The sequence below is a fragment of the Rutilus rutilus genome (assembly GCF_951802725.1).
Source record: "Rutilus rutilus genome assembly, chromosome: 1".
Taxonomy (NCBI): Eukaryota; Metazoa; Chordata; class Actinopteri; order Cypriniformes; family Leuciscidae; genus Rutilus; species Rutilus rutilus.
In genome coordinates, this window is record NC_140209.1 from 29,219,503 (window position 1) to 29,245,782 (window position 26,280).

Below are 26,280 nucleotides of genomic sequence, written 5' to 3' on the forward strand. Positions count from 1 at the left end.
TTAAATCTCAACAATGGTGACATGCTTCATAGTGCAATGCATTCTGAGTGCATCATACTCCATGGCTCCCAGAATGCATTGCAGCATGAAGCATGTCACCATTGTTGAGATTCATATGCTGATTCTTGATGTCTGTGTGCGAATAAAAATCCCAATGAGCCCAAAATATGTAAATGGTGTGTTAAAAATCGTTTGATGTTCTGATTAAATGATATTATACCCTTGCTGTAGAATCACAACAATAAAACAGAATTAATAACTGATACTACCCATATAAACCTCCCACATAATATCAATGAGTTAAGCCAATATATGTTGATTATATTCTTACTATCAATCAGCTTACAGCATCTGATTATATTTTCTCTTGCTTTTCTCGCCATAACAAACAGACACAGCTGCCAGAGAAAAACTAATGTTAAAAAGTCAAGAGCCTGACTAAAGCACACACTGATCGCCACAATGGTAACATCAAATCAAACTATTACTTTCAAATAAGTAATCAACATCTAAGCCTCTTCTTAATTCTTTTCTGTAGATGTCTGACAGAAATAAAGTCAGTCTGGTTAGTAATAAGTGAAGCTGGTAATGCTGTTTGTGGAGTTGTTTAATCAGATCTTGAGAGATTTGATGTATTTTATCTTCAGTTGATTTCATCCAAGGTTGTGGCTGGAAGTAGTTCTTGTGTTTCTCTTTCCTTCAGTGATTATGCTTGTTAACAGCAGGTGTTCATCAATAATGCACTATCATTATTCAATCACTTAATTATCTCATTACCTCCAACACTGATTAAGTGTTACATTAAACAGCCTGTGGTGTGCACACTAAGCAGTGTTCATTTCATCTGGGCAAATCCATGTGGGGCCTACATGGAAACTGGGTGCAAAACTGGCTGGGTCCCAGTTAGCTAGCCCAGGTCAAACCCATTTGGGCCCCACATGGCTCTGCTGGCTGGGTGTTGTTGTAGATTCACAGATTACAGTTAAAGAAACAGTTATATTTTCAAGTATACCACTTTAAAAGATTTACTGTAATTGTACTGTATTGAAATGGATCTTTATTTGTAAATCAGGTCCAGAAAAAAAGATACATTGACAAGGATTTTGTACATCAAATATGTTGACATTAATGTGGATTAACTGATTAAGATTAACAGAGCATTTTATCTTGCAAGACGTTTCGTTTTCTTCCAGCACATCAGTAACAATTTGATAAATATTTCCCCGTCAGTAAACAGGTTGATTGTCAGCAGGCTGGTTAGCATGGCTCAGTAATTAAATGTCACATCTACAATATCTTGGAGAAAAACCTCTCAGGTTGCGTTTGCAACCCGGTTCCCTGAGAAGGGGAACAAGGAGCTGCGTCCTGTTGTTGACACTGTGAATGGGAATGCCACCAGCATGAACATTGTCTAAAGCAATTGTAAACAAAAGCCAATATTCATTGGCAGACGGCAAAGGGGAAACCTCAGGCCTCATCCTAGAACCCCTAGAGCAGAGCTGCAGGGGAATACACAACACAGACTCTGCAATATCACCTGAGAGGCTCTTAGGGAGCAGTCTACCATGCAAGTTCCTGAAAACCTCAGTAATCGGAACTTTCAGACTGAAATACTGAGAAAGACCCCAGATGAGGAGTTAACAGCTACTCGTTTCTCTAAGATGCAGTCAAAGCTCAACCTTTAGTATTGCCAACTCTATCAGACAGCTATGATGAAGTGATAATAAGACAAAGGAGTCGCATGATTTCCCTGCTGCTGAAACCTCCAGTTGTAAATAATGAAGTCAATTTCAGTGGCAGCTGGTGAAAATATCCTAGGTGGGGCTGTGCCATATTCAGTCGGTTTCAATAGTCTGGAGGTAACCATGGGAGTCAGGTCTTTTAGCGTTGTGGCTCCCAGGAGGTGGAATTTTCTTCCTCAAGATATCCGTCAAGCATTCACCCTTCTCAAAAACCTTTTCTATGTAATCTTATCTTACATAGTTATCTTACACAGTGCCTCGCAATTAATCTTGTTTAAACAAGCTACTTTTTGTGTGAAAACAGCATACATTTTGAATGATCTTTTTTACTACAAAATTTTAACAAAAACAACAGGTTTGTGGAGTTAGTCGCATACTTACATTTTCTGAATTTACTCAGAACGAGTAAAATCATGCCAGTTCTTATTTAAACTGAGGTAAAATGTCTTCTTTCTGTTTTGATTGTCCAGTATCAGGAGCGTCTGATCGCACACAGCTTGTGTGGGGATGGATTCAAAGTGATTCCGACTATTCCTTTAAGATCCAGATCATCTCCAGACACTCCAGGTGGAGTTGTGAAGCGGTAGCTCTGAAGGAGGGAAGTGAAGAACAGGAAGAGCTCCATCCTGGCCAAACTCTCTCCTAAACAAACCCTTCGGCCTGAGAGAGAGAGAGAGAGAGAGAGAGAGAGAGAGAGAGAGAGAGAGAGAGAGAGAGAAGAGAGAGAGAGAGAGAGAGAGAGACAAACAATTTAAATTCCAAATCAAATGTTTATTTCTTCAAAACACTGCTGTTTAGAGTTGAGCGTATACCTGCAGAAAAGGGCATGAAAGCATCTCTCTTGACAAGCTGGCCCTTCTCATCTAGGAAGTGTTCTGGGTAAAAACTGTTTGGTTTCTCCCATTCGCTTGGATCCTTCAAAACAGACGTCAGCAGAGGAATGACAGTGGTACCCTAGAAATGGAGTAAAAAAAAAAAAAAAAAAAATTCAAGATGCACATAGTATTTTTTTTCTAGGGCTAAATATTTATTCTTCTGACTGACCTTCTGATGAAGTATCCATTGAAGTGAACATCACAGCTGGTTATATGCGGCAGACTCATGGGAGCAATATTAGCCAGTCTCTGGGTTTCATGAATCACTGCATCTGTATACGGTAATTTCATTCTATCTTCCACCTGCAGTGGAATTAATTAGATAAGATTAATTATGTTACTAACCATGAAAATCTGAACTTAGATTTTCATCTTATGATAAACTTTTTATTACACTTCCCATTTTCTATGTCTGATGGTGACTAACTTTCCATTCCAGATCTAACAATAAAACAGGATAACTTCCTTTTATTTAGGATGTAGCCACCAGACGAACTTTCGATATGATCTAACCTTCTAACAAACTTTTGACTCAATGTAACCTTGGTCGAATGGAACTTTTAGAAAGGACTCAATGTTCTGTTTATTTTGACTGTATTGTGAAATGATTGACTGAAATATTAACCCCTTACAATGTTTTTGATATTTTGCTGATGTAGCTAACAAAGGGTAATGACAGGGGGGGGGCTTGCTTTAAACAATTTAACCAATCAAATTGATAGCGCATGACATGTTAGTCATGATGATTCTATTTTGATGTGTCTGGCTTTACCCTATAAAGCCTATTGTATTCTTATGTTGGGCCGAGAATCTCTGAGTATTGCTCGAGAACTCCCGGCCGTTTTGAACAAACCATCTGAGGGACATTTACTGAAGTCTGTCTCATTTGTTTTTATGCTGCGCAGCAAAGAAGTTAGGTTAGTAGACTCGGCCAGTTGTCGACTGAAGACGCAAGAGCTGGAGTATAAAGGTTATTAAGTGTCGATTTGTAGACGCTCTGTGTCGATGAGTAGACGCAACAGTTTTATTTATTAAGTGTCGATTAGTAGACGCTCTGTGTCGATGAGTAGACGCAACAGTTTTATTCTAGATAGTCAGATTAAAGAAATTTCCACCACACACCACTGGCTGACGTCCACCGATCACTCGGTCAATCTCCTCATGAATTTGATCTGCACAAAAATGCAACCCACGTTTGTTCCTGTAGACAACATTAAACTCAGCATTGAGGAAAAACTCTTGGCATTACTGTGTTTTTACCCTGTATATGAGGGTATTTGGCCATGAGCATCAAACCCCAGCGCAGAGTCGTTCCTGTCGTGTCAGTACCAGCACCAAATAGATTTGCCACCGTCACAAGAAGATTCTCCTGGTGAAAGTGTGTGTCCTTCTTACAGGATTGCTGACAAGCAAAAATACATTCAAAATGCTCAATTTAACTTCTAATAGAAAACTTAAACATCCAAATTCATGTAGTTGTATTTTACGAACCAAAATCCAAAATTACATAACTTCAAACAATACAAACTTTGGAGAACAAGAAACAAAGCAATGCATGAAACGAAAAACAGGTGCAATGCATTAATCAAACAATGAATGACCAAGGTAACAAAAGCTAACAAAGGACACAGAACAGGAAACCAATAAAAATACAACTGAAACTCAGACAAAATGTGATAGTAACACTTTACAATAAGGTCCCATTAGTAATAAGTATTAACATGAACTAACCATGAGCAATACCTTTGTTAAAGTAATTATTCTTTTTTTAATGTAAGGCCTGGGACACACTAGACGACTTTGAAATCTTAACCGCTTTTAAAACTGGGGGAGACCACAGACATAACAGCAGTTTCAAACGATTTTTAGCATTATAATCTTACGAATGCACACACTAGAAGATTCGTCCTGGACCGCGAGACCGCACACCTGTCCATTGTTTTAACATTTTCACAGTGAGATGATATCTCATGGAGACTCGCGAGATCAAACTTGAGAAGAAAAACAAATGGAGGACGATCAACATCGTCAGCTGTTTTAAAGTTTTGTTTTATGGGAAGAAATAGGAGAAAGGAGAAAAAAAGAATACGGGTGATCTTCTTTCTCAATACTCCACTTTTGTGGCTTGTTTGTGGCTGCCAAGTTTCAGCTATAGAAGCACGCAACATCCGGTTAGTTAAGTTTGCTCGCTCTCATTGGCTATCGCGGGCAATATTGCAATATGGCAATATTTTGTGTACAGTTATTTAATTATGCCATCCAGTATCGTGGACTCGCTCTCTCTTGTTTCATTCAAGCGCAGCTGCTGCCATTTTGTGACTATTGTACACTGTTGGATTATGAGGTACAAACAGGTACGATTTTAAAACAGTTCAACAGATTTTCAGCACAGATCAATATTTCGTGTCTAATTATTTACTTGTGTGGCAAGTAGCCATGTAATAATTGGGACAATGTTCATCCAGCCGGTGGTTCTCACAAAATAACCCCCTTCAGGCTTCATACTTTATCCCTTACATATTAACTTTTAATTTGAATAATAAATGTTGAAATTAACATCAACTATGATGAATAAATGCTTTAGAATATGTTTAATTGTTAGTTCATCTTAAATTAACTAATGTTTACAAAAGGAACCTTATTGTAAAGTGTCACCAATTATATTTAGTTTTAGCATCTTTTGTGCACATTTAATTTACATTTAATAACTATACCTAATAATTAAATACATAATTGTGTTTAAATATCAAAGCTGATGATTACTTTTCACTTTCTCCTGTATTTCTATGGAACCAGGTGATTACTGTACCTCTTCCCTCTGTTTGCGGATGAGAAAGGAGTCGACAAACCCTCTGCTGTCGTGTGGATTCAGAGTCTCCAGCAGTCCAGTGATCAACCTCGTCATTTCTGCTCTAGTTTTCAACATATTTCGTACAATAATCCTTTTGCTTTTGAGGAATGGACCCAACCACGGAAATATATTATAAAGCTGCAAGTACAAACAGAGAAAAAAAAATGCATGTATTAATGAGATTTTAAAAAATGAAGTGACCAAAAACATACAGTAAAACATACTTCCATACCATTATAGAAGCCGATCCACTAACTCGAATATTTTCATTTGCCCTGTCGACCATTTCTGTGAATCGAGGGTCTGTGTATTCAAATCTGCTGCCGTACACAATAGATGAGATGATGTTTGACACAGCGTAGTTCACAGGCTGTGTTGTGTCGAAGGGTTTCCCTGTGAAGAGCAAACAAATGTCTCTCAACGGATCTTTTAAACTAAGAGCATGATTGCAGATGTCCATAAATGTGTTTCAGCTTGTACCTTCAAACTTATCAAACTCTCCTTTCAGATACTGAATTTCCTCTATGATTTTCTCTTCACTTCCTCTCTTGCCCATCCCGAAGTCCCGCAGGTTGCTGAGAGCGAAGCGTCGCATCTCTCTCCAGTTCTCTCCATTGGAAAAAATTATTCCTGATCAACACAGACAAAACCAACTGACCATGAGTCTCAGCAACAACACAAGAAGAAAATGATTACTTACTGGGTTAAACATATGTTAACCTTAGACCTCTGGGACTTATACAGAGTCAGCTTGCTTATACATGTTATATGTCAGGTTAATAAGCGACTAGTCATTTTCACCACTGACTATGCAGTAAAATTTCATTTTTTTGAGAGAACATCACATAAGCTGACTTCATTAAGCGATGTTGATTTTCCTAAAATGGTTTTGTTTGAACTCACCATTATGGTGATGAGTTCCCTGCAACTTCATTTATATTATTGTAATTCTCTACAATTATTTGGTTTCAAAGGAAGGGAAGGAATAAATAGGTTGCCTTTAAACCAAACTTCTAACTAAATCATTAACTATATTTTTCAAGTCAAATAATGATCTTTTCATCAAAGCTACATTTTTCTAAATGTCATAATCATTTGTTAACAAACAAGTATTCAATACTTCAATGAGCTCATTGTTTCTGCTTATATTATTACATTATTTAAATTAATACATTTTTAGCTAACTGTGATTTTAATGTGGACTCATGCATTTTCTGTAAAGCTGCTTTGAAACAATGTGTATTGTGAAAAGCGCTATACAAATAAATGTGAATTGAATTGAATTGAATTGAATCTTTTGAGTTGAAAAAACTAAAAATCTTGAAAAGATTCCTACCATGTTGTTTGTTCGTTATCCTGAAACCAGGTCCGATTTTTCTGTCGCCGAACTCTTCTGCATAGTTCACGAGAGCTTCTTTGACTGTTTTGTACCCAACTAAGACCACAGTTTTTCTGGGACCCAAAAACACTTGGAATATATTTCCGTAGGTTTTGGACAGCTGGAGGACACAGAGAAAGACATTTACAAACAAATCTTAAAATGTTTGACCACTATTCATTTTAATCGTATCAAGTTCTCACCTCAAAAAAGTTGTCAAAGGGTCTCTTGAGGTCAAGGGTCAGCAGGTTCCCCAGCAGCGGCAGAGGTTTGGGTCCCGGTGGCTCTTTCCCCTCTTTCTGAGATCTGGATCCAGAGGAAAGCAAATACAAAACCAGAAGCAACAGCAAAGCGCCCAGTAATGTACCTGTGCTGAGAAACTGCAGAAGTGCCTCGATTACAGCCATTTTCTCTCTCAGCTTCTGAACTGATGCACTCGCAGATTTATAGCTGCTTTTTAAGGGAGGGACCTTGTGTGATCCTAAACTAATTGACAAAAAATCCATTATAATAGAGACTTGTTATGGTTACATCAGCATGTGTGTGACACTTTGTGGTGAATTATTAACCTTCTTCAGCTTGTTAAAACAAGAAGGGAACATCCTGGCCTTATTGCTAAACACAAAATCTTTGCTCCAATATTATTGCATTTACATGATTTAAACAAGTCTTGTGGTTTATATATGCACTAAATATTGCTGTATTGTCTACTTTCCCAGCAATGCACAGCAAAGCAGGTTTGAACTGTGACACACAGAGAGAGACTGCGACCTTTATCAAACCTCAAACTAGCACAGTATATATTCCAACACTTAACATGAATACGTTTGACTTTAAAATATTATTATGAGCTCTATTATTTATCTTTTATGTATTACAATCTTTACAATAACTCAAACAGACGCACACACAAATCATCTATGTGTTTAGATGAGTATTAAAACACAGTTAATCATTCCAAAGTTAGCATTTTCTCCAAAATGTGACAATCTATCATTTACAGTTTTAAGATGCGCTGCTTTGCACTTGGGCAATGAGTGTAAACGTGTAAATGTTTCATTGAAAAATATTTGCACATACTTGAACTTGTGGGTTGTGTAAGTGATCGGTGGTCGTTGTACAGCAGAAACTGAATCTGACTTGATTGCTTCACGGCACATGAGAAAAATAATAAAATCTCAATTAAATTAGAATATACTGGTGATAATGGGGGGGTACTAACATCACTTAATACATTTTATTACACATTTTTGTAAGGGAACTAGGATCAATATAACTCTGCCTAGATAATGTCTAGCGTTAGAAACTATTTCTTGACCGCAACCTGAGAGAATCAATCTACTAGCACTTTAATCTTAGTTTGTTGGCTAAATAAGATTTGCACCAGTTCAGCAAGAATTAGGAGATTGTGGCCCTGTCCCAAATGGGACCCTAAGCACTCGCGGTCCTCCTTTTGAGTCCGCACTTTCGTGACGTAACGCCGCTTTGTCGGGAAGAAGTCTGCTGTGGAGCTCACATCAGTGCGGGCTCGGGAAAAGTGTGCATCGAGGGCGCAAAACGACCGCATAGGGGGCACTCGCGAGCACCCTTCTGAGACCTAAAATGACAAATGTAGCACTCGTTGGTGAATGGTTGGTTGGCTTTGCCGGGTGACGCTTCGTGTGCAGGTTTTCCTGGATTGCGGGTTGCTTTGCAACAGAGTTTCCTCTGAGTCTAGGGCTGCGTTCCAGTCCACTTTTATCAACTGGCTGGAATTTTGCGACCTCAAAATTCCATCCAGTTGATAATACCTAGATTATCAAAATCGACTGCTGGCGCCAGATCCTTCTCCTATTTAGCACCAAAACTTTGGAACAGTCTTCCTACCATTGCCCGGGAAGCAGACACACTCTGTCAGTTCAAAGCTAGACTAAAAACACATCTCTTTGACCTAGCATACACATAACACATTATAGACTTCTATAATTCAATGTTAGGCTGCATAGATTAGGTCAGCCAGAACCGGGAACACTTCCCATAAATCCTGATGTACTCGTTGCATCATAAGAAAAATGGCATCTACGCTAATTTTAGTGTTTTTGTTTATCCCGAGGTTTTCCCGCAGCCTGCGGATCCAGGCCGTATCCAGATCTGATGAGGGACCTGCGCCTGGACCCGATGTCATAGCAGGGTGCTAAAGTGCCAACTAGTTTCTCCTTATGGAGGATCCCTTTACCACTCTACAGATAAAGCGTTGTCGGGAAAATTCGGTTCACGTGGCTACCCCGAAGTGATCAAATTCTGTATCAAAAATGTTAAGGCCAGACAAGTCGTTTTTTAGGCTTGGTTTGTAGGGAATTACAAACCTGCGCACATATATTCAAACGCGCATACCAATAGACTGAACTCGCAATACACATGTGCACGCCATCAGCGTTCTCACAGGTTTCACGTTTAAAGTCTGTGTAGAGTTTCCTGTTAAAACGGCGTTGTGTTAGCGGTCCCTAAGTTAATAACTAATGATCATTGCGACGGAAGTGAATCAATCAAATTAAGCTGGAAAATAACTTTATTCAAGAACTGCTATAAAGCCAAAACAATCTCTGTTACTTTAAAATATCCTTGTATCTCTGTAAAGCCGCATTGGAACAATCTACATTGTTAAACTTGACTTGACTTTTAGACACGCACTTGCAAACTTTCCTAAGCACTTCCCCTCGGGGGAATCCCTGCTGCCATTTTGAAGTGTGTTTATATGGACAGACCCTCGTTCCCTCGATTTTGACAGAGGGAGCGAGTCTACTTCATTTGTACACTTGTACACTCATCGTACACTCATCCCTCCATACTGGCATTTTCCTTACTGCATTCAAGCAGGCTCGGGTAACTCCACTGCTTAAAAAGCCAACATTAAACACATCATTTGTAGAGTGTAGAGTGTCAAGAAATACACATGTAACTCGTGTGAGTGTAGACACTAGACTGACTTTATTTACGTTACCCGCTTCATCCAAACAGGGGTTGCCATAGTGACGTTAACATCAACACTGATATTTAAAGTGATAGTGCCACAACTCTACATCCCCTTTCTTCCAGATGGGATGTAAATAAACTTAACAGCCCACACAACAAAACTGGAACAGAACACGTACTGAAATTATCTTATTATCAGGCCACCCACCACGGAACAAAAGGTGACACGGAACATAAAATGTATGGTGGAGTATGGGCAAACAAAGTTAGTTCAGTTAACGAAGGGACACCTGGTTATCATTTCCATATCTTGATTTTAGTTAGTTTTTTAGCCAAGTACTGACATAGTCCTGATAACGCTGATTAGGTTGGCTAACTCTGCCTGCTCGAGTCACCACCAACTGTCTCTCAGATGAGTCACCAGTATTGACCACTGGTGTGATACTAGGAGGTGTAGGTGGTGGGTTGGCATTTTGGGCAGTCTCTCTATCAGGTACTGGTGAGGTGGACCTCAGTGGCACGTCCTCCTCAGAGCTTGCCGTTGGGTTTTCCTCAACCCGGAGGAGATGTCGCCTGTTCCTGATATATTTCTTTCCTTGTGATGCTATTACATAGCTATTAGGCTGCTGAGCTGGGCCTTCCACTCTTGCCACTTGATCAAAACCACGTTCAGTGTGCACTCTGACTGTTTGACCTGGTCTTAGTGCAGAGAGGCGGTGAGCACTGCGGTCATGATACACTTTCCCCCTCATTCTGTGTTTGGAGATGGCAGCAGTCACATTGACTTGGATAGCAGGCCTGAGCATGTCTGTGGTTGCTGGCAGGAAGGTCCTGGTTTGCCTGGACATGAGTCGCTGAGCAGAGGAAGGGAGCCCATCACGGGGAATGTTGCGAGTGTGGAGAATGGCTGCTTGGATGTCTGTGCCATCACGGTGGCACTTCTCCAGCAGGTGCTTAGCGGATCTCACTGCACGCTCAGCCAGACCGTTAGATTGTGGGTAATAAGGACTGCTGCGGATGTGTTTAAAGTCCCATGCTTGTGAAAAGTCTGCAAAGTCCCTTCCAGTGAACTGGGTCCCATTATCAGTCATGAGGGAGTGGGGCACACCATGTGTTGCAAAGTGTCGCTTCAGCTTCGCAATGACCGTGTTGCTGGTCATGTTGGGGAGGTAATCCAGCTCGAACCACCCTGAGTAGGAGTCCACCAGGACTAGATGCATTTTGGCACGCCACTCAAATATATCAGCTGCAGTAAATGACCATGGCAGTTCAGGGATGTCATGGAGGTGCATTGGTTCCTTTGTGTGGTGTGCTGTCAAAGCATTGCATGCAGCACAACGAGACACCTCTCTTTCGATATCTGTGTACATTGAGGTCCAGTACATAGTCTCTCGAGCTCTGCGTTTGGTGGCTTCAATCCCGGGATGGCCCTGGTGTAGCTGGCCGACATAAAACGTTTGCAGTGCTGCAGGTATTACTAACCTTTGCCCACGCAGGAGCAGTCCATCCTCTAACGTCAACTCTTCCTTCATGGAGAAGAACGGTCGCAACTGTTGCGGCAGCTCCTTGGAGGTTCTGGGCCAGCCATGCACGATGACTTCAGATAGCTGTTGGCAGGTGACGTCACTCTTTACTGCATTTCGTAATTCATCTGTACGACGTGAGGAGAGCACCTGGACAGTCATCACTTCTAGTAAGTCATCAGTAAGTGGGGGCTCAGACTCAGGTAAGTGTGCACGCGACAACGCGTCTGCCACAAACAGTTCCTTGCCACGCTTATACATCACATCCAAGTCGTAACGTTGCAATTTTAACATCATACCCTGCAGGCGTGGTGATGCGGTGTGCAGTGGTTTCCTCAGGATAGTTATAAGGGGCTGATGATCCGTTTCAGCAGTAACGGGGCGGCCATAGATGAAATCATGAAATTTTTTAGCTGCAAACACCAGTGCTAACATTTCTTTTTCAATCTGAGCATACCTGGACTCAGTTGGTGTGAGGGCACGTGATGCGAATGCCACCGGCCTCCCGTCTTGGAGGCACACCGCCCCAAGACCGTGTTGGGAGGCGTCTGCTGATATAACCACTGGCTTTGATGTGTCAAAAAATTGCAGCACAGGGGGATTAGTCAGTGCCTGCTTCAGTTTGCTGAAAGCCGCATCATGGGCGTCATGCCAGTGCCACTCCACGTCGTGGTGTATCAGCTGTCTCAGAGGGCCAGTCATGTCACTGTACTGGGAAATGAATTTGGATAGATAGTTTGTCATGCCCAGAAACTGCTGTAAAGCCTGTTTGTCCTGTGGCTTCTCCATCTCGCAGACGGCTTTGATCTTTTCCGGATCAGGCTTAACACCATCAGCGGTTAACAGGTGTCCTACATAGTGTACACAGTTGACTCTGAATTTGCACTTGTCAGGATTGAGCTTTAGGTTGATGGCACGGATCCTGTTCAAAACCTGTGTTAGGCGTTCATCATGTTCTAGTAATGTACGTCCCCAGATGAGGATGTCATCCACCACGATCTCGCAAGGTTGTCCAGCAAATAACTGTTCCATCACATTTTGGAAGACCTCACTGCCTGTGCATATGCCGTATGGCATTCTCAGGAACCTATATCGGCCATGAGGTGACATGAATGTTGTGAGCTTGGAGGATGCGCGGTCAAGGGGTATTTGCCAAAACCCACACTTGGCATCTAAGATGCTAAATATTTTTGCACCGGGCATGTCCGCAATGATTTGGTCAATTGATTTGAGCGGATGACGGGGTCTGAGGAGGGCCTGGTTTAGATGCACTGGGTCGATGCAAAGTCGCACTGTTCCATCTTTTTTTTTCGCTGCAACCATGGCAGACACCCATTCTGTTGCGTCATTTTCTGGTATAATTACACCAAGGGCAGTCATTCGGTCCAGCTCCGCCTTGACCTTATCTTTCATGGCAATGGGGATCCTGCGGGGAGCACATATTGTGGGGGCAACAGTGTCATCTAGTCTCATGTGATATATCACAGGTAATTTACCTATGACATTAGTGTCAAAAAGGTCTTTGTACTCCAGTATTTCTGGAGCTTCTTGTTGCAGCATGTGGACGTCAGGTCCGAGATGTATGAGACCGATAGCAATACTGTCTTGTAGTCCCAGTATGGGTTTTACATCCCTATTGACCACATGAAACTTGAACTGTCCCTGTGTACAATGCAGTGTTACAGTGCCATCAGTTTTGATTGACTCACCTCCATAAGCCACTAGATTGACCTTTTCATTTGGATCCACATGCACTGTGTGGTCAACTGCATGCAGCAGTTTTCTGGGCATCACATTACATTTGGCACCAGTGTCCACTTTTACCTTCAGTTGTCCATTTCCGTTCTTCATTGCGAGCGTGGCGAAGATTTCCCCTTTCTGTGCGGGTGTGAGTATTGTGTCACAGTAGAAAGTATCAACCATTTGATTATCTGGTTCAGTGGTCAATTCATTTACTCTACCCATTTCTCTTCTTCTGTATGGAGTGGGGGCTTTGGGGCGAACTGTGGCCTGTGCTGGTGCAGAGCGACAACACCTAGCAAAGTGATTAAGTTTTCCACAGTTATTGCATGTCTTGTTGAGAGCAAAGCATTTGCTGCGGTCAGGTGAATGTTGGCCATTACAATTGCCACAGCGAGCCTTCTGAATTGAGCACACTTCAGCTTCCTTATGAAGTTCCTTAGAGCTTTTCTCCGACTGTTCATGGAGCATGCTAATGCTAACTGCCAGTTCAAGGGTGAGATTCTTTTCACGTAATAGTTGTTTGCGGAGGGTGTCGCTCTGTATCCCACAGACGATACGATCCCTGATCAATTCATCACGGAGCGCGCCAAAATCGCATTTTTTCGCCAGTATTTTCAGAGTGGAGACATACGCCTGAATAGACTCACCGGTTCCCTGACTAGCGGTGTTAAAAACATGCCTGTCCATAATGACGTTTTTCGCTGGCAAACATAATTCAGCAAACTTTACCAGTAGAGTCTCTGGTTCTTCGTGACTTTCCCCCTCTCCATAAACAAAGGATTCCGACTTTTCAACAGCCTCCGGGCCGGCTAGGTTCAGTAGCGTGTAGGCTTGAACTTTCTTAGATTTATCCGACAGTCCTGCGTTGCAGTAGATTATCCATTCTTTCTCAAATTTCCGCCAGTTGTCGGCAATGTTGTCGTCAAAAACTAGTGGATCGATACGACGGAGTCCTTGAGCCATTATCAGACACTTCTGACACCATGTAGAGTGTCAAGAAATACACATGTAACTCGTGTGAGTGTAGACACTAGACTGACTTTATTTACGTTACCCGCTTCATCCAAACAGGGGTTGCCATAGTGACGTTAACATCAACACTGATATTTAAAGTGATAGTGCCACAACTCTACATAGAGAATTACAAACCTGTCTCTCTCCTACCATTCATTGCGACAACACTTGAACGAGTATCTTTCAACCAAGTAACATCGACTCAGCGACTCTGAGAGGGTTTTCTTTGACGAAGTTCAACGAAGGCTCTTACGGAAGAGTTGATGAGTTTTGAGTGAGCTCTTTGAAGAGCATGTAAGCGTACATGCTGGACGATGGAAAGGTCCGCACAAATCAAAGCAAGAGAAAAAAGTCACTGCAAAAGCAACGCAAAAAGCAACGCAGAGCTGCTTGTCATTGGGTTATAAGCGTGTCCGACCCGTCTTTCCGAGTGTGTCAGCCAATCAGAAATTGTCTTGGGTGGGACCTACGGGGGGGGGGGGGGGGGGGGGGGGGGGGGGTAAAAAGGATAACTATAATATACCAGTGTGACTTTTTACTGCGCCGAGTCGAAGTGCTCTCAAGTGCTATTCCGCCATACATTATAGTTATCCTTTTTACCCGCTTAGAAAAGTGCCACGTTTTATTTTGTGTCACCATACTTGGTCGTGTAACTACTCATGTAACTGTAATAGGGAAAACGTGGAGGTGTTTGGTCGCTTCTAACTTCATCTCTGTTTGGTCCCTAATGAATGAACTGGGCTAAGCTAAGTGCTATCAAAGTGTCGCCGCGCGCCAGAGCGATTGAGTGCACGCACTGAGACGAGAGAGGTATGTATCAACTCGTCTTAGTTAAGGGAATAACATAGTTTAAAGGAGAACTTGGTAACTTTTTTAACTTAATAAAACTGTCTAGAAATCATTTGGATGGTTAAACAACCTGTTCTGGTGATATTGGTGACTTTCCCCGCTCCCCCCAGCGTTCCCAGGCGGAAAACCAACCTTGCAACTTGGGCACTACCGTCCCGGCAAGATAGAAATTGGAAGTCTCGTGAGAAGCGAGAACTAGAACGAGAACGAGCGCGAAACACAAATTGCTTTACGGCAATTCGACATAAACACACACGCATGTATGATGTATTACCAGATTACCCACCTCGGTAGACATAGCTCCACACAATACAGTTGGCTTGCTCCGATCAAAACAAACGCACATGAGCAGCGTTAGAGAGGGGGAGGAGGCCGCCGCACGTGAGTTTTTTACGACTGTGTTGTGAAATATACACCCTCCCACAGCTGTAGGGGGAGCTCGTGGGGAAAACATGCGACAACAAAAGGGAAAATCAGCGAAGAAGTGACTAGAGTTCGCTAGAGTTACCGAGTTCTCCTTTAATATGAAAAAATGGTGGAGTGTTTCTTTAATAAATAACATTTTCGGTTTGTTTCTCTCAAACCCAGTAAACATTCAAAAAAAAATATAGCATGATTTGCATGGGATTATTTTATGACATTTGAATCCTCTTTTTTTTTTAACTGCATGAAAGCGCAGCAGGGATTTGTGTGTGTGTGTGTGTGTGTGTGTGTGTTCCGAAAAAAATAAGGTAATAAGGCTTTAAAACAACATCGAGGTGAGTAAATAATTACTGAATTTCCATTTTTGTGTGAACTGTCCCAAAGACAGTCACAGAAAAATAGTGAAGGGGTAAATACACTTTAAACAGATAAAATACATTGTGTTTGCTAAGCGACGTAGGCCTATAGTGGCTTTTAAACCAACCGAATTCACTAATTTATGAGATCTCTTTCACCTTTTTTTGTAGAATCATATGGGAATTTTTATACATTCATATAGCTCCCTGTTACCAATTGGTTTCAAAATATGTGATTCTTTTTTTAAATATATTTTTTAGGTTTTTAAATCGGTCGGTGCTGTTGGTGCTGTAACTGCAGTTTTGTCTTGTTCCTATCTGTTGATATTGTCACGTAATATTGTTAGATTAAATAACGTCATATGAACTTGCCATACCTTGACTTTTAGTGAACTGGCACCACTGAGGGACGGTCCATCTTTTTTTTTCTCTCCCAAATTTAGCCAGTTGAAAAACATTGGATGATGCAAATTATTCTGGCCCACCCATCATGTACTTTCTGCCTCCGCCACTGGTGCTGATAATATTTAAACGTGTTTAATGACACAACACACTTTTGAGCAGTGATAAACCTTGGGAGATGATATGTGAATCAGGATACTTGATGATAGTGATGATGATGATGATGGTCACCATCAATAAGAATCCAACATCACCTGATCACATAAGAAAAGTGATTTATAAACACAGAGCCAGAGAAAAACAATTAAAAAATTCAAGGGTCAAGAGCCTAACTAAAGCAAAACCCGATCACCATAATGGCGACTTCAAGCGAAACATTTTCAATAAAACATCGATATTTAAACTTTTGTCAACTCTCAATAAGAACTTCTGTATAGATATACCAGAAAGTCAAATTAGTTTGAAATAAATTAAGATGGTAATGCTGTTTGTGGAGTAGTTTAATCCACCTCTGCTGAGATCTTTAGAGATTTATTGTCTTTTTTTTTTTTTAATCTTCAATTGATTTAATCTAAGGCTGTGGCTGGAAGTCAGTTGTAGTTCTTGTTGTTTCTCTTTCCTTCAGTGTTTCTGCTTGTTAGCAGCAGGTGTTCATCACTTATGCTCAATCATCACTTGATTAATCACTTAATTATCTCATTAACTTGAACTCTGATTCAGAGTTACACACTCTTTAGAGTGGGACAATATGTACTCTAAGCTCATCAAGCTCTAAACTCTTTAGCTCATAGAACCCGGAAATCATCCGACCGTTTTTACAAGGAGGGACAGTGCAGTGTAGAATAATGGTTAAATATGTGAAAAGAGAATTTTTAAAAACGAAGCATGAACACATGTTACAGTGCACCCCACAAACACAATCAAGCCTTTCGAAAAAAGGTGTTTTACCACCCCTTTAAGTATTTATTGTGTGTCCTTACCATTCAGCTTAGTAATTGTGTATTTTGAATTACATTTTAAAAATTAATTTATATTACTGTTGAATACGTATATATAGTTGTTGCTAAAAGTCAAAACTGATGTATCACATCTTGCTAGCTGCCAGTTATCTGCAATATTAGCAAAAATGTCATTTCCGCAGCACGTCTTTACCACAGCATTTTTAGGTGTTGCGGTAAAGACTTTGAGTTGCGGTAGAGGCAAATTCAAGGTTTATACTGTGTATTACATTGATCAGCCACAATATTTAAACCATTGATAGGTGTGGTGAATATAATTTATTATATCAGTACGATGGCACCTGTCAAGAGGATATATTATGCAGCAACTGAACAGTCAGTTCTTGAATTTCATAAGTTGGAAGCAGAGAAAAGAGTAAATGAGAGTGCAAGGAAGGACAACCGGTGAACAGGGTCATGGACGTCCAAGACTGACACATGCACATGGGGAGCAAAGGCTTGCCTTCCTGGTCCGATCACACAAAAGAGCTTGTCAGAAAAAGAGCTACTGTAGCTCAAATAATTGCTGAAAACCTTAATGCTGCCCATGATAGAAAGGTTTCAGAACACACAGTGCATAGCAGTTTGCTGGTTTGCAGCAGACCGGACAAAGTGCCTATGATGACCCCTGTCCACCACCGAAAGTGCCTACAATGGGCATGTGAGTGTCAGGACTGGACCACCCGACCAAGAGACAGCAGCAGGATGCACTGTGGGAAGAAGGCAGGCCGGTGGAGGGAGTTTGATGCACAGGGCAATGTTCTGCTGGGAAACTTTGGGTCCTGGCATTCATGTGGATGTTACTTTGACACGTATCACCTACCTAAATTTGTGGCAATGGTGGCAATGATGGCAGTGGCCTGTTTCAGCAGGACAATGCACCCTGCCACAATGCAAAAATTGTTCAGGAAGGGTTTGAGGGACATGACAAAATTCCCCATAGCTCAATCCGATTGAGCATCTATGGGATGTGCTTGATGAACAAATCTGATCCATGGAGGCCCCACCTCACAACCTGATACCACAGGACACATACAGAGGTCTTGTGGAGTCCTTGCCTTGACATATCAGAGCTGTTTTGGCAGCATGAGGGGAAACTACATGATATTAGGTAGGTGGTTTTAATGCTGTGGCTGATCAGTGTACATTGCAAATATTAAATCTAATGTAAACTAAATATAAACATGTCATTTTTGCAACCCTTGATGATACCAGATTAACCTACAATAAGATGACAGAAGAGGGGTAGTGAGAAAAGACCCAAACAGATATGAAGAGTTAAGACAGTGGAGGATAAACAAAAGAAACCAGAGGACAAAACAAAATACTGAAGGCCTCAAATTAAGTTTGTTGTTACAATAGAAATTCATACATGTGTTAGTATTTGAAACAAGACAATCATTTTGTCCCAGTCTTTTCTGCAATACCTCTACTATATTTGACAAAGTACTTTCTGTTTTTATCTGTTACTGTTTATCTCTACAGTAACCTATTGTTAAGGTTACATTATTAACATGTGCCATTAACATTGTGTCCTTACCAATACAAACTGTCATTACCGCAGCACTTGTAATTATTAATCAGATTTTTGTTTGCAAAAATTATTTTAACATTTCAGTAGATATGATTTAGACATTGTGTGAAAACAACACATTTTTTAATTATATTTTTTACTACAAAACGTTTTCATAAAATAAATTAACAAACACAGAATGCACCTGCTGCTCAAGATGTTTTATGCAATAAAAAAAGTCAGAAGTGATTTTGGTTTGTGGAGTTATTCGCATACATTTTGTGAATTTAATCATTCCAGTTCTTATTTAAACTGAGGTAAAATGTCTTCTTTCTGTTTTGATTGTCCAGTATCAGGAGCGTCTGATCGCACACAGCTTGTGTGGGGACGGATTCAAAGTGATTCCGACTATTCCTTTGAGATCCAGATCATCTCCAGACACTCCAGGTGGAGTTGTGAAGCGGTAGCTCTGAAGGAGGGAAGTGAAGAACAGGAAGAGCTCCATCCTGGCCAAACTCTCTCCTAAACAAACCCTTCGGCCTGAGAGAGAGAGAGAGAGAGAGAGAGAGAGAGAGAGAGAGAGAGAGAGAGAGATACAGATAAAGACAAACTATTTAAATTCCAAATGAAATGATTATTTCTTCAAAACACTAGGTGTTTGGAGTTGAGCGTATACCTGCAGAAAAGGGCATGAAAGCATCTCTCTTGACAAACTGGCCCTTCTCATCTAGGAAGTGCTCTGGGTAAAAGCTGTTCGGTTTCTCCCATTCGCTTGGATCCTTCAAAACAGACGTCAGCAGAGGAATGACAGTGGTACCCTAGAAATGGAGAAAAAGAAAAAAAACAATGTTCAAGATGCACATAGTATCGTTTCGGCCTAAATATTTATTCTTCTGACTGACCTTCTTGATGAAGTATCCATTGAAGTGAACATCACAGCTGGTTATATGCGGCAGACTCAAGGGAACAATATTAGCCAGTCTCTGGGTTTCATGAATCACTGCATCTGTATACGGTAATTTCTTTCTATCTTCCACCGCTGGCTGACGTCCACCGATCACTCGGTCAATCTCCTCATGAATTTGATCTGCACAAAAATGCAACCCACGTTTGTTCCTGTAGACAACATTAAACTCAGCATTGAGGAAAAACTCTTGGCATTACTGTGTTTTTACCCTGTATATGAGGGTATTTGGCCATGAGCATCAAACCCCAGCGCAGAGTCGTTCCTGTCGTGTCAGTACCAGCAGCAAATAGATTTGCCACCGTCACAAGAAGATTCTCCTGGTGAAAGTGTGTGTCCTTCTTACAGGATTGCTGACAAGCAAAAATACATTCAAAATGCTCAATTTAACTTCTAATAATTAGAAAACTTAAACATCCAAATTCATGTAGTTGTATTTTACGAACCAAAATCCAAAATTACATAACTTCAAATAATACAAACTTTGGAGAACAAGAAACAAAGCAATGCATGAAACGAAAAACAGGTGCAATGCATTAATCAAACAATGAATGACCTGGTAACAAAAGCTAACAAAGGAAACAGAACAGGAAACCAATAAAAATACAACTGAAACTCAGACTAAATGTGATAGTAACACTTTACAATAAGGTCCCATTAGTAGTTAGCATTAACATGAACTAACCATGAGCAATACCTTTGTTAAAGTAATAATTCTTTTTTTAATTTAAGGCCTGGGACACACTAGACGACTTTCAAATCTTAAACGATTTTAAAACTGTGGGAGACCACAGAGCAGTTTGAACCGATTTTTAGCAATTTTAGCATTACAATCTTCCGAATGCACACACTAGAAGATTCATCCCGGACCGCGAGACCGCACACCTGTCCATTGTATTAACATTTTCACAGTGAGATGATATCTCATGGAGACTCGCGAGATCAAACTTGAGAAGAAAAACAAATGGAGGACGATCAACATCGTCAGCTGGTTTTCCTGGCGAGAGTTTTATGGGAAGAAATACAAAGGAGAAAAGAATATGGGTGATCTTCTTTCTCAATACTCCACTTTTGTGGCTTGTTTGTGGCTGCCAAGTTTCAGCTATAGAAGCACGCAACATCTGGTTAGTTAAGTTTGCTCGCTCTCATTGGCTATCGCGGGTATTACATCAGAGGCAGCCCGATCAAGAGTCATGAGAACATGTTTGATATTTATGATTTGAGATTGTACGGGCTCCGACGTGATCGGGAGCAATAAAATAATCGTAATGACACCACGCACTTGAGGATTATTTTGGACCAAAAGTCGTTTGCGAGAAGCCTTGAATCAGGTCACACACCCCAGATCATTGTGGGCGCAAATCAGACCCAAAATCGGCTTTAAAAGTGTGTGGCCTTTTAATTTGAATAATGTGTTAATAAATGTTTAACTTTTAATTTGAATAATGTGTTAATAATGTTGAAATTAACATGAACTATGATGAATAAATGCTTTAGAAGTATTTTTAATTGTTAGTTCATCTTAAATTAACTAATGTTTACAAAAGGAACCTTATTGTATTATGTTGCCAATTATATTTAGTTTTAGCATCTTTTGTGCATTTTTAATTTTCATTTAATATCAATGACTAATAATTAAATAAATAATTATGTTTAAATATCAAAGCTGATGATTAATTTTCACTTTCTCCTGTATTTCTATGGAACAAGGTGATTACTGTACCTCATCACTCTGTTTGCGGATGAGAAAGGAGTCGACAAACCCTCTGCTGTCGTGTGGATTCAGAGTCTCCAGCAGTCCAGTAAACAACTTTGTCATTTCTGCTCTATTTTTCAACATATTTCGTACAATAATCCTTTTGCATTTGAGGAATGGACCCAACCACGGAAATATATTATAAATCTGCAAGTACAAACAGAGAAAAAAAATGCATGTATTAATGAGATTTTAAAAAATGAAGTGACCAAAAACATACAGTAAAACATACTTCCATACCATCATAGAAGCCGATCCACCAACTTGAATATTTTCATTTGCCCTGTCGACCATTTCTGTGAATTGAGGGTCTTTGTATTCAAATCTGCTGCCGTACACAATAGATGAGATGATGTTTGACACAGCGTAGTTCACAGGCTGTGTTGTGTCGAAGGGTTTCCCTGTGAAGAGCAAACAAATGTCTCTCAACGGATCCTTTAAACTAAGAGCATGATTGCAGATGTCCATTATTGTGTTTCAGCTTGTACCTTCAAACTTATCAAACTCTCCTTTCAGATACTGAATTTCCTCTATGATTTTCTCTTCACTTCCTCTCTTGCCCATCCCGAAGTCCCGCAGGTTGCTGAGAGCGAAGCGTCGCATCTCTCTCCAGTTCTCTCCATTGGAAAAAATTATTCCTGATCAACACAGAGAACCAACTGACCGTGAGTCTCAGCAACAACACAAGAAGAAAATGATTACTTACTGGGTTAAACATATGTTAACCTTAGACCTCTGGGACTTATACAGAGTCAGCTTGCTTATACATGTTATATGTCAGGTTAATAAGCGACTAGTCATTTCACCACTGCATACACTGTAAAATCCAACAGTTGTTATAACTGTCACTTTTTAGCTAACTTTACTTAATGTCTAAACTTAATTGTAAATATATACTAGTAATCTATACTATTCACATACTATGCCTTTACTCGGAAAACCCAAGGGGGCAATTCTTAAAAGACTTTTCACTCATTCTTTTCACTCATTTCCTCACTTCTGCAGTTATCTTTCTCTGCATTCACTCGTTTCCTAAAGTCATCATCTTGAATGTGGAATTGTCAATACAACTGAAACATTTGAGAGAACATGTCATGGTTCTGTCACTTCTGATTTTGTTACTAGTTCTGTGTGGTGACAGAGCTATGACATTTCCTGTTTGTCTCGTGTTTTGTTAGTTTAGTTTCATGTGAGCACATGGCTCCTGATTATTCCTGTGCCATGTGCTTTCTGTCTAATTGTTAGCTCCTCCCTTCTCGTAATTTTTTTAGTAATTAACATTCCTCACCTGTTGTCTCGTTACCCTTGTGTGTGTTTCTTTTATAGCCTCCTTTGTGTTTTCAGTCTGGTGCTGGTTCGTTTGTCTAAGTTCCTATTTCTTGTTCCTAGTGTTTTTGCCTTGTTAGTAGGGTAGAGTGGGGGAAAACGCCCCCCTTAAGGAAAATGTGACATTACAGTGAAACAAAACATAAATGTGACTAGAATTGCCATCCCGGTTTTGAGTGACTATGGCAGGAGTTATTCACCAAATATTAAAATTGCTCAGCCTTCATAATTAATTAGTATTTTCACTGAAAATATTTTTGTACAAAGGGGGCGTTTTGCCCCAGCGGTGGGGTAAAACGCCCTCCAAGGTGGGGTAAAATGCCCCCTTTCTTACCAACCAGTTTGCTTCATAGATCAACAGCAAAATTAACATACAATAGTTTTTAATCTCTAAAGGTAAAAGGCAAGTAATGTATCAACATGTATATATATTAATATTTATTTCAGCAATGTCCAAAATAGCCAAATTTAACTACCTTCCATCAGTGAGCTAACTTTGCTAGCAAGCTAGCTAGTTAATGCTCACTTGAGGTCATTTTTTCATGTTTTGTTCAAATATTTAGATTTTACCACCTAGTTATACTGCATTAAGTGTAAAACAAAGGATTTGATAGACAGAAATATTTTATTATGGTAATTATGATAGAGAAACTATGCCCCCAGGGGGGGCGTTTTACCCCTCAGCGTAGGGGGCGTTTTACCCCACAAGCTATGAGTTTTTAAAAAAATGTTTAATTTTTAAAATATAATTATATTCCTTATAAATAATATATGATCTCAAACTACAGACTTCACTATTCATCTATCATACATCACTGCGATATCCTGCAGAACAATATTCTCTTAAACACTTATTTACTAATATCTGAAAATTATAGCATTTACCATGTAATCCTCTTCTCTTCAAATGTGTCGCTGGTGTCAGCTTCTCCATAGAGATTTGTATATCCCCGTTATCAACGTAGTGCATAGCAACAGTAAAAATGTATCTTGACTACTTTTAGTGGTTATTTTGGGAAAAACAGGTGGGGGGCGTTTTACCCAAGGGGGGCGTTTTCCCCCACTCTACCCTATTTGTTCTGGTTTTTCCCCCACGTGGGAGTTTTGTTTATACTTTATACTTTGTATTTTGTTTGGTTGGTTAATTAAAATCTTACCTTTGTTTTCCTGCAATTGAGTCCTCGTTTATGTTTCCTGATTATCACGTGACAGAACATCACATAAGCTGAATCACACAAATGTTTTTGTTTGAACTCATCGTTATGGTGATCAGTGTTCCCTTTGGTTGGGCACTTGGAACTTCATTTATATTATTGTAATTCTCTTCCTATTGATGCAGTGATGCAACAAGAAAATCACAGTTATTTGGTTTCAAAGGAAGGGAAGTAATAAATAGGTTGCCTTTAAAATGTGATCTAATTTCTTAACTTTAGTTTTCATGTTGAATAATGATCTTTTACAATTGTATTGCTAACACTTATGAAACCTGTGAAACTTGTATTTGGGTTGATATAATCCCTCTATATTTGTGAAAATATCTTGCAAAATATCTTGCAATCTATGTTGCAATCTTGCAACATTCAGCATGCACAACAAAACAATGGAAACAATGAAATGTTATTTATTTGTATTAATTGTAACAATAACAAATTTATTTGCTATTTATTTGCAAATTTGTTTTTGTTGTGAACTGTAACTGAGCTCAATTCTCAATACATCACTATATAGGTCACCACAAGGTGGCAGGCTTATCACAAAAACGATGATACCCAATAGTACATCACAATAATTGTCACGGTGTGATGCAGGCAGATGAAGTTTTACTCACAGTGTAACTCAAACAGGTGCATAGAAGACGGAAGGTACACACACTTAATACAACGGACGTTAAAAAATAAATACGACCTCACATTATGTCAATCACGCTTGCACACTGTAAGTTGTAAGCAAGTAAGTTGTTCACCACCAAATGTTTATAATGAGCTCATATTAGTGTCAAATTTAATTAAAAAAATAAATAATTTTTTACTTCAGTAGGTAAACCCAATTACATTAGTCTGGAGAGGCCATGAGGAACTGAAAGCAGGATTTTTCCTGCATAGAGAATTACAAGGCGGCTACCTCCGTCAAATTTCGTGCCGCCTCCGGCTCTCGACAAAACTCGGACACACAGTCACATGCACAGATCCACCGTGATGGTTCTGTTGCGGGTTCCTGGTGTTGTGCCGAATTCTGACCCCCCTGCCAAATTCTTACCCCCCCTAGTTGAAGTCAGTACCTGATTGCCTAATCCTAACCCCTCCCCCTCAACTAATCCTAAACCTACCAATGCTAGGGGGGTAATAATTTGGCGGGGGTTGAAATTCGGCACAACACCGGCCTGTGTCCATTCTCAAACCGTATTGTTTGCCGACAGTGCTGCGCGGATCATCATAATCTGCAGGTCGGACGGGCCAAGTAATAAAAACATAACATTCCAATTAATCGAAGGTGGATGACAGATACTGTAAATCATTATTATGTGTAGAGTTTAATAAAGACACGGAACCCTCATCACGGTAAAACGCCATGAACGTGCCTCACTCTTTTACTTTCCTTTTCAACAACGTAATTCTTTTCAGGGAAACCCAATCAAGGAAAACATATCAGGGCTCGACATTAACGCTTGTTTGGGACGCTGACTGAAAAACCCTGACTGAAAGGATTTGCAACATGTTTGTTTTTTCAACATGTCTAACATTTACAGTTTGTTCTGTACGTTAAGAAAACAACAAAGATTCCTACCATGTTCGTCGTTCATTATCCTGAAACCAGGTCCAATTTTTCTGTCGCCGAACTCTTCTGCATAGTTCACGAGAGCTTCTTTGACAGTTTTGTACCCAGCTAAGACCACAGTTTTTCTGGGACCCAAAAACACTTGGAATATATTTCCGTAGGTTTTGGACAGCTGGAGGACACAGAGAAAGACATTTACAAACAAATCTTAAAATGTTTGACCACTATTCATTTTAAACGTATCAAGTTCTCACCTCAAAAAAGTTGTCAAAGGGTCTCTCGAGGTCAAGGGTCAGCAGGTTCCCCAACAGCGGCAGAGGTTTGGGTCCCGGTGGCTCTTTCCCCTCTTTCTGAGATCTGGATCCAGAGGAAAGCAAATACAAAACCAGAAGCAACAGCAAAGCGCCCAGTAATGTACCTGTGCTGAGAAACTGCAGAAGTGACTCGATTACAGCCATTTTCTCTCTCAGCTTCTGAACTGATGCACTCGCATATTTATAGCTGCTTTTTAAGGGAGGGACCTTGTGTGATCCTAAACTAATTGTAAATATCCATGAGAATAGAGGGTTGGTATCGTTACATCAGCATGTATGTGACACACTGTGGTGAATCATTAACCTTCTTTAGCTTGTTAAAAAAGACAGGAACATGAATCAAGCAATAAAGCTTTAAAAACGCTGCCCTTAGACATTCCACAACTCCAGAGTCCTTTTTTTTTTACAGCAAATCCATAATTCTTTATAACTATCAAGGATTGAGGACTGTTTTTAAAAGTTGAAGGACATTCAACATGTTGAATGTCCTTCAACTTTTAAAAACAGTTAAACGTGCACATGCACT

General features: G+C 40.1%; 2 protein-coding genes and 1 long non-coding RNA gene across 3 annotated transcripts in view; all 3 read right to left on the minus strand.

Moving 5' to 3' along the window:
- The window catches only part of LOC311278113, a 415,099-nt gene that overhangs the window by 60,853 nt on the left and 327,966 nt on the right, over positions 1 to 26,280 (minus strand). The gene's annotated exons all lie outside the window — the stretch shown is intronic.
- On the minus strand, positions 963 to 7,299 carry LOC311278097 (cytochrome P450 2K1-like). Its single transcript, XM_084388676.1, has 10 exons — positions 7,050 to 7,299; positions 6,805 to 6,967; positions 5,949 to 6,098; positions 5,701 to 5,861; positions 5,427 to 5,606; positions 3,878 to 4,019; positions 3,740 to 3,789; positions 2,786 to 2,920; positions 2,555 to 2,696; positions 963 to 2,402 (listed from the first exon to the last, which is right to left on the minus strand). Exons 1-10 carry the CDS (start codon positions 7,251 to 7,253, stop codon positions 2,215 to 2,217), a joined length of 1,515 nt encoding a protein of 504 aa, XP_084244802.1. The 5' UTR covers positions 7,254 to 7,299; the 3' UTR covers positions 963 to 2,214.
- Positions 17,071 to 25,996, minus strand: LOC311277886 (cytochrome P450 2K1-like). Its single transcript, XM_084388367.1, has 9 exons — positions 25,695 to 25,996; positions 25,450 to 25,612; positions 21,828 to 21,977; positions 21,580 to 21,740; positions 21,307 to 21,486; positions 19,795 to 19,936; positions 19,522 to 19,706; positions 19,296 to 19,437; positions 17,071 to 19,159 (listed from the first exon to the last, which is right to left on the minus strand). The coding sequence occupies exons 1-9, from the start codon at positions 25,896 to 25,898 to the stop codon at positions 18,972 to 18,974; spliced, it is 1,515 nt and encodes a 504-aa protein (XP_084244493.1). The 5' UTR covers positions 25,899 to 25,996; the 3' UTR covers positions 17,071 to 18,971.

Coding starts and splice junctions, on each gene's coding strand:
- LOC311277886 (XM_084388367.1), bottom strand. CDS start 25,898: ATGGCTGTAATCGAGTCACTTCTGCAGTTTCTCAGCACAGGTACATTA. Junction 21,487..21,579: donor GTGGATCGGCTTCTATGATG/GTATGGAAGTAT, acceptor TTGTACTTGCAG/ATTTATAATATATTTCCGTG. Junction 19,937..21,306: donor TCCGCAAACAGAGTGATGAG/GTACAGTAATCA, acceptor TTTGCTTGTCAG/CAATCCTGTAAGAAGGACAC.
- LOC311278097 (XM_084388676.1), bottom strand. CDS start 7,253: ATGGCTGTAATCGAGGCACTTCTGCAGTTTCTCAGCACAGGTACATTA. Junction 6,968..7,049: donor CCTTTGACAACTTTTTTGAG/GTGAGAACTTGA, acceptor TGTGTCCTCCAG/CTGTCCAAAACCTACGGAAA. Junction 2,921..3,739: donor TCGGTGGACGTCAGCCAGTG/GTGTGTGGTGGA, acceptor ATTCCACTGCAG/GTGGAAGATAGAATGAAATT.